This window comes from Pinus tabuliformis, chromosome J (assembly GCF_031772625.1).
Source record: "Pinus tabuliformis cultivar Carrire ecotype Pingquan chromosome J, CPIR1, whole genome shotgun sequence".
Classification (NCBI taxonomy): domain Eukaryota; kingdom Viridiplantae; phylum Streptophyta; class Pinopsida; order Pinales; family Pinaceae; genus Pinus; species Pinus tabuliformis.
In genome coordinates this window covers 1,537,504,947-1,537,513,350 of record NC_142295.1, presented here as the reverse complement: position 1 = coordinate 1,537,513,350, position 8,404 = coordinate 1,537,504,947, and the positions used below count along the sequence as shown (strand labels likewise).

The 8,404-nt window shown below is 39.3% G+C and overlaps 1 protein-coding gene across 1 annotated transcript; it reads right to left on the bottom strand.

Annotated features, from left to right (window-relative positions):
• Positions 1–2,684: 2,684 nt before the first annotated feature.
• LOC149233370 (indole-3-acetic acid-amido synthetase GH3.6-like) lies at positions 2,685–6,188 on the bottom strand. The gene is made up of 4 exons (XM_089379733.1): positions 4,966–6,188; positions 4,655–4,756; positions 3,544–4,382; positions 2,685–3,460 (listed from the first exon to the last, which is right to left on the bottom strand). Exons 1-4 carry the CDS (start codon positions 5,274–5,276, stop codon positions 2,868–2,870), a joined length of 1,845 nt encoding a protein of 614 aa, XP_089235859.1. The 5' UTR covers positions 5,277–6,188; the 3' UTR covers positions 2,685–2,867.
• Between the last annotated feature and the right edge of the window lie 2,216 nt (positions 6,189–8,404).

The window sequence follows — 8,404 nt, the reverse complement described above, 5'->3', positions numbered from 1 at the left end:
GAAACTCAATGTTAAAACACACAATTTCCTAACTAACTGTTAAGAAACTATGCTTTACAATAATGTCAAGATAACATGTATGAAATGCTCCTGTCCTAAGCTTTAGGGTGAATTATTTGTAATCCACACCTTTTTTATTTGTAATTCACCCTAAAGACTTGAACAAAAGAACTAGGAGTTTGGATTGTAGCTTAACAGGCAAGGCACTAAAAGAGACATTCATTTGGTCCATCTAAGTGGCTAATTAGTGTATGTTCCCTGAGGATATGGATCCTAACACACCATTAGTGTGGGATTCGAGCTTTGATTTGTATACATCATTATATGATTGAGAAGTGTTAGGGATGATCTCATATATAGAATACACGCTTGAGACAAGACCAAGTCCAAATGGTGGGAACACATGATGGCTTGTTACTCCATTTGGGCGCCTACCTTTGTTACATCTTCGACAATTCTAGGAAAGAGAGACTTGGTAAACCACTCATAGACTAGCTCGTCATACTTGGCTCTAAATAGGCTTTGTCTCCACCTCCACTAATGGATGTGATCATAGATGTGTTTGGAGGTATCCTAATTAAAGTATACAAACTCAATAATACAACTAGTTACTACTTATAAGTACTACATCAATATGGATCAAACAAAATATACACAAGAAATTAGAAACATGTACTACACTTTGAGCATCAAGCAATTGAAATCAAAATGTATTGCATAAACACTGAGTCACTACTACCATAGGTTGGAATGCCAATGGAAAATACAAAATAGAGTAGATTCTAAAACTGTGGATAGAAGAATCTCATAGCTAGTGATTATTAATAGTCCTCCTCCATGTTAAAATAATCAAATGTAACATTGATGCCATTGCTCTCTCCCATTTCCTTCTCTTCTATATCCAATCCAATTTGTATATTTTTTTTGTGTAGAGCATGACCCCTCAAGAGGATCATCATCATCAAAATTGACTAGACTTAACACTAGATCATTAAGATCCAAATTAGCTAATGTCAACTCAATATCATTGTCCAAACCGTATCCTCCAAAAACATGCCCAACATCTTTATATTTATGTTCACCACCCTTCCATGATAAGATAGAAATTAGTGTACATGCACTACACTCTCCACCCTTAGTGCTAAAGCTAGTTCTTTAAAATATACAAATTCTCATATATTTTCCCATTCCTCAACATGAGAATGAAATAACTTGAATGAGGAGCCTTACGGCCAGCTACGATAAAAAAAATCCAATAAATCTAGCTGACAAATCCACTTACTAACCAGTTAGAATCCGTGGTATCTCCAGTAACCCCTTTAACTACATAGTACACACCAACCCATCTTAAAGCTCCAAATCGTAAAAGAAAATTGTGAAAAAATAAAAGACAACCCACTTTTTTCCAAGTTACGTACACACCCAGTTTTAGTTGATACGTGTTTTGAAATAAAAACACAATTAAAACATGTGTGAGATGCTTATTTGACGTATACCCTATGCATAGTACACATGCTTGACGCATGCCAGACATGTATCCAACACGTATCTTATCGTATCCATGTTAGACAAGAAAGCCCTTAAGGGCATGTCCTATTACATTTGCGATGCATTAATCATTACTAAATTACATGCATGAGTGGAGCACACATAGTAAGAAGGACTAAGTGATAATATTCAATTTGTTAAATGGTTTGATATTTACATACGGAGTTGTGATTTAAGTAGCGTCGGAAAGAGTTCGAGATAGCTGTCCGGCTGATTGGTATTGCGTAATGGAGTGGGCATATGGTTTACATCAAAGGCCTACGGTCTACTTCCTAGTGGGAGAAAAATATGGTATTAGTATGTAAAATTCGAAGAAAGCTAGTCATAAGGGTTGTATCTAAATTTGTCTTTATATGTTTTCACTTAAAAAAAAAAAATTTAAGGCTTGGTTGTCAGAATTTTTTTAATAGTGTTTATAAAGATTTTGCGGAAATTTCATAGATAGATGGTTCTTTTAATCCAACCAAAGCTGCACCGACCTAAATTTCACCTAACTTTTATTTCATAAATGATTTGGTAAAAATTCCATAAGGAGATGTGTTTCGAGATTGCGTGAGAGGGAGCCGGTAGGGGTGAGATGTGTTTCGAGATTGTGTGAGAGGGAGCCGGTAGGGGTGAGATGTGATTCAAGATTGCGTGAGATGGAGCCGGTAAGGGTGATAGATATTTCGTATGCAGAGGGTATGCGGTTTACATCATAGTTCTACGGTCCACGTCCTAGCTACTACTATATGAAAAAGATGTTCCCAGAGTGTAAAACGTGGAAGAAAGCTGGTCGTAAGGGTCGTACAAGTAATTGCTAGGTGATGGTCGGCAGAAAATGGTGGCTTCACCTCGAGATATTCAAAGGTTGGTGCACAGTATCGTTAAGTTTTGCATTACAGGTCAAAAAGACGATTTTGAAAAATGTTCCAAACCGAAGATAACGGAGAAGCAAAATTGGGACGTGAGATGCTTCTCTGACCAGAGGATGAAGATATATACCTTATAAAACATATCGTGTAACAAGAAGCAAAATTGGTACGTGGGATACAGGTCTTGACCAGAGGATGAAGATAAATACCTTGTAAAACATATCGTGTAACAGAGAGGCAAAATTGGTACGTGGGATGCAGGTCTTGACCAGAAAATGAATATAAAAACCTTAGAAAACATATCGTGTAATTTTATATTTTTACACAAAATTGAATGACAATTGTATGGACGCGTGTCTTTCTTCTATCACCAGAAGATGATACTTCTCCCTAATCTAGCGAAACTGACACAAGCCACTCCTAAACCATAATAGAACGCCACAACATTTGAAATCACATTATATGTTATGTCGATGCCCATTTCCTGCAACCAGGAGCCCATTGCGGGGGCTGTGGGCTGAAATAGGAATGCTCGACCCTGGAGTTTAGCAGTTCAACAATGGGGGTGAATTTAACGCATCGGGGAGCTTTGTATTGATTGATGGATGCCCCTCGGCTGAGAGCATAATCCATCAATTGGTCGAACGTTCCCTTTTCAACTACCCTAATTTCTAGAGGACCGATGGAATTATCTGACGCTCTCCCTTGGCGATAGACAGAATTCAGGGATTCTTCTACAGTGAGACAGCAATCTTCGAAAACTGAGGAAGGAACTGCAACTGCATCTGCTTTGGTGTTGAAGCGAAGTTCCCAGTAGAGCACGTAGTGACCAGGTATTGTAGATGTGTCGGCATAGCTTGTATACTCGATCAATTGTGCGTCGAACGGCTCCAGATGCTTAACAGAATTCTGTACCGCACTGTGAAGCTCTACTTCATCCGTTTTGTCTGAGTCGATACTCAGCACAACATTCTGTCTGCATACAAAATGGAATTGAGGCGCGGCGTTGTGGAAGCCAGTCACACGCAACACATCCCCCACTCTATAACGATTCAAACCTGCAGAAGACGCCCTTGTATTAAACATTGAGACCATATAAACAAACAAAGATTTAATGGAAAATTATGTGTTCATGTAGTACCTGCGTAGGTGGTGACGACAAGCTCGTATTCTTGACCAAGTTTCACGTCAGCAAGTTCAACCAACTCTTGTCGCTCTTTCTCATCCAGTGTTTTCGGGATCGCTGGCGATTCCAGAGTCACACCAGCTTCTTCTTGTTTGCGTTGAACAGGAAGGAACTCAAAATAGGCCATGTTTGGGAGTAAAGTGTATGACACTTCTGAAGGCTTGCAAAGAGGCTTCAGGTTAAGTCCAAAGTAGCATTCGGAGGAAGCGTACATGGTGCATACCAGGGGTAGCCCGCCGCTGTAGTAATCCAAAGTAGGAATATATTGAGCCATTGCACCAGTCACAATCACATCGATGTACCTGGTGTTAGGCCACAGGCGAGTTATAATTCCTTGCCAAGATTGGACTGAACATTGCCTTTCAACAAAATCAGCCAACTCTGGATTAGGGTGCAGAAGCTCCCCGACTGCATCTCTGACCGATGAATCAGTCACCTCTCTGTTGAGACTGCCGGTTTTTATGTCCAGGCAAAATTGTTTCCAGTGCACTTCCAGGAACCGTATGGCTCTGATAAACCCAGAAGCGAAAACGGCTCCCATCCTCAAGACTTCATTGTTTTGAAGGAGGCCGCATAGAAGTTGAGAGTACATGCTCTGGTAGGCATCCTGACAGAGGACTGTCGGGTTTGGACTGGTGTAAACATTGTAAGGGTCATAAGGCCTCTCCTTGAAGTAGCGGCTCTTGTAATAGCTTGTCAGAACGGGACGTGCTAGCAACCCTCCTGGAGTCTTCGCCTCCGATTTTATGAAGAAAAAATACATTCCCTTTCCCTTGTCAAGTCCTTGCATGTATCTGCATCTCCAACAGTTAAAACTATTCAATATTGTCACAGGGACAACGATGACTATGTCCGAAACATGAACAGGAGGAATATTGTGGCATGAAAATTTCCACAATCAGTAAAATGTTGTTGAAATTTTTTGGTAAACTTTGTATTTTTGTTTGATAAATTGTTGAGTTAACCCTGCACCCTCCTGATAAAATATAGTTTACCGGGAAGAATATTACAAGTCGTGATGACACCATATGAGAATCTAGCGTTATTCAAGAGAATAAAGACTTACTGATTCATGACGGGCATGAGAAGACTATACAGAAGAGTTTTCCTCTCCAATTCCTCTTGGATAGTGGGCATCAGTTTCCGCTCACCAGCAGAGGTTCCGGAACTGTACCAAATTCGCCACACAATTAGATATAACGGTTCTGGGTGACCAGAAATCCGTGCAACAAAATAGAATGAACATTCTCATGCAACCTATCGGTAATGAGAAATATGATAAGTACCCCAACAATGGTAAGAGGTCAATAACCTTAGCCTGCCATGTTAGACGTTAGAATGGAAATTACACCAAAAAGCCGAGGTAAAATTCGTTACCTCGTGAGGAATTCCGAAACTGGATGCGCAGAAAGGATGGGGGAAGTGTCTCCGTTAGCAATACGATGAATCTCAGACTTGAGATCATCATATGTGATGACGGGTAAGCATTTTTTGAAAGTTGCTCTATCCGTTCGTCCGTTGAGCCCGTATTTCTTCAGATATTCGGTATCGGCATTTCTCGTTAAGATTGCCGCGAGGACCTGAGCCTGCACCTCGTCGGCGTTTCTGGTGACGTTCTCGATGAATTCGAGAGCTTTCTTGTCTAGATGATTGGCTCTGTTTTCCATACTCATCCGAGCTTCCGGCATCGTCGGTTGCTAGGCAGAGAGACAAAGGAGAGGGTGTGTTAGCAATAGCAAAGCAAAAAATCACGAACAATTTGGGCGACAACTTCTTGGTGGTGGTGATGTGGAATGGGGTGAGCTCCACTCCAACCCTTATCAAATAAATCTTATCTCCGCTACAGGGTCGATATGGCGTGGCTAATTAAGAGCGCAGAAATGACATGTAAAAGGCAGAACAGAGAGAATACAACAAAACAGAGTGCTTGCGCAATTTTCCAAAAGGCAAGCAGATCTTTATATTGACAGCGGGATAATGCAGCCAATTTCGACAACTGGCAAGCAACAGCACCAAAGCTTTTGCCGGACAGTCTGTACTCCACTGAGAGAGGGATATAAGAACAACCCTACCCCTATATAACCCCCCTACACCGAACGTTAATTTGTTTGAACAATAAACTTGGACAGCGCAATGAATGGATCTCGATGGGTTATTGGAACGAACAAATGCATCGAGTACAGTCGAAATATGTCTGTGTGGAACAGGATCGGCTAGAATATGTCTGCTAAAGGCAGGGCAGGTTTCTACAGGAAAATCACGCCCTAAGCGAACTCACTCTCGCTTTGTTCCTTCCACCCTTCCAACGGCTGTCCATTGCTGTAAATCTGGAATGGGTGTCGAATTTTATAGGCAAACTGTCGAGACAGACTGAGAGAGAAAGGGCGTAAGCCATGGCAGGGCGTGGTAATAATGGGACCCGTGCTGACGGCATGTCCTTGCTTGCTGTAGCCCTGGAATTAGAAAGCTCAGACGTGCCCACTTCCTCCTCCCCCTGCAAAGGAAAGCCAAGTCAAACACCGTAAAATTTAGAGACCAAATATTTGCTGTTAAAAGTCTCCATCGCGAGATCCCAATTTTACAGTAACAGGTATCGATCTCGATCTCCTCGGGCTTAAGCAGATTCCTTCTTTGTAGGCGGCTCTTCAACAAATAAAAAGTTCAGACCTTATCCCTCCTTTGGTTTTGTTAACGGGGAGCGTTCAAATTACGTCATCTGTACATAATATTTGCCATGCAAAAGGAAGGAAAGGTCAGCGTGTTATTGGTCCGAACAGGCACCGCCCAATCGTCAGAGGGTTGCCACCCGTTCCCCGGCAGTGGTCCCGACCTGTCGGTCGGTGTCTCCCGCCGGAAGGGCGGTGCCGGTTCCCCCGCAACTCGTCCGGTTTCTTCATTCACGTTTCCACGCGGCGCCACAAGGTTTGTCTATATTTAGCTCAACTATGAGAATTATTGGTGACCCTAAGAATAGGAGACCCTAGATTTAGAAACCTAATTCTGAAACCACGTCGTCCTACGATTAAAATGAAATAATTCAGCTTTTCCGGCTTACACAAGAAATGTAAACGAAGATAGGCAACTACCCTGGCATTTTCCTCGCCAACTAAAATTGGATAAATCAGAAGTAAAATGAAATAATTCAGCTTTTCCGGCTTACACAAGAAATGTAAACGAAGATAGGCAACTACCCTGGCATTTTCCTCGCCAAATAAAATTGGATAAATCAGAAGCATTACGACAAACGTGTGTCCATCCACTTGTGCCTTGCGTGACTCTCCAAACTCCAATCAACAATATCATAGAGAATATATATAAGTGTGTGGATGTCCTTATTATTTTAGATTTTAGGGACTAATTTTCTAATAGATTCCGGTCTTATATTGGGCACTTTCGGATCCTTTTCCATCTTGAACTAAAATATTTATCATATATTTTCCATTGACCCGTCGATATATTAAAAACATCGAGTAAAAATGAGAATTTTTTTTTTTTTTAAATTTGATGTTGTGATAGTAATTTTCACATTTTAATATGAGAGGGAGGTGTAATTTCTAATAATGATAAAAAAAATTGATATATATATTTTTTGCTATTAAAAAAATAATAATAATAAAATAATAGTAATAATAAAAAATATTTCATTGCATTTAAGAATATTTTTATAAGTTCAATGAGAGTGAATGTCTGATTTTATATGTGATTAACATACAATTAACAAACGAGGAAGCTGGTAGGGGTTATGGGAAGGGTTATATTTGATTATTATAGGAAGGGGTTATATTTGATGCTGGCTAACAAAAGGAAGATATTGATGAATGGAATTTTGGTTATCTTACTAATAATATGGCATAAAGCTAAGCTTTGTTTCAAGGGTTAAATATTGCTCAAAGTAAAGGAATTGAATAGATCATTGTAATTGGGATTCATATAATATTATAACTTTAGTCATGGATGGTAAGCCCAAGGATGTGTAATTGGTTGTTATGTTGTCTCCAATCCATCAATTGATGGCTAAATTTCAATCAATTTCATTTTTTCATGTTCTAAGAAGATTTAATAAAGAGGTCAATAGCTTGGTCAACCAAGCCTGCAAAAAGGGAGTAAGGTCTTTATGGGTGAACTCTCACATCAACACTGAATCTCTCCCATGAAAAATCTTATGGCAAGTCCAACCTACCTCATGGACCAGAATAGGGAAAAACTCAAGACTAATCTTGTTAAAATGAGAAGTGCACCTACTTCAAATGTATTTTGTTGGTAGGCATGTTTGATTTTTTTTCTTATAGATATAGAATTTTGGTATTGGTTGAAATACAAACACTGAGAGTATCATGGAGGAGGTTACAATTCTCATTCTTCATCTTCAGTCCAACCACTTAGTAATCTTGCATTTTATTTTTATCAATACAAATATATTGCTTTTGCTAAATAAATAAACATAGAATTAATCAATAACATTGTTAAAATATATTAATAATGTAATGTATTTCAATATGTAAAATATTTCAATATCCACTTTGAGCATATATAAAACAATTAAAAAAGCCTTATATAAAGATACTACATTTTGGAGATTTTGGTTGGAAAATATTTTTTTGGCTAGAACACAATTTTTTTTTGGGCGAAATCTTAATTTTTACTGTTTAAAATGGGGTTTTGAGTGCATATATGGATTCAACACCATGAAAACCCCTTGCGGCACTTGAATTATGGGGAGTTTACAACTCAAACTAGTGGAAAGGAGTAGTCTTTAAGTGCCAATTTTTTGAGTTTTCTGAGGATTTCTATGGGACTAAAAAAATTGTAGTCAAAT

What these genes read in the sequence shown, in the direction of transcription:
- LOC149233370 (XM_089379733.1), bottom strand. Translation starts at nt 5,276, where the DNA reads ATGCCGGAAGCTCGGATGAGTATGGAAAACAGAGCCAATCATCTAGAC. An exon ending in GTTTCGGAATTCCTCACGAG is followed by an intron (nt 4,757 to 4,965) that starts GTAACGAATTTT and finishes AATTTGGTACAG; the next exon opens with TTCCGGAACCTCTGCTGGTG. An exon ending in CTCATGCCCGTCATGAATCA is followed by an intron (nt 4,383 to 4,654) that starts GTAAGTCTTTAT and finishes TTGGAGATGCAG; the next exon opens with ATACATGCAAGGACTTGACA.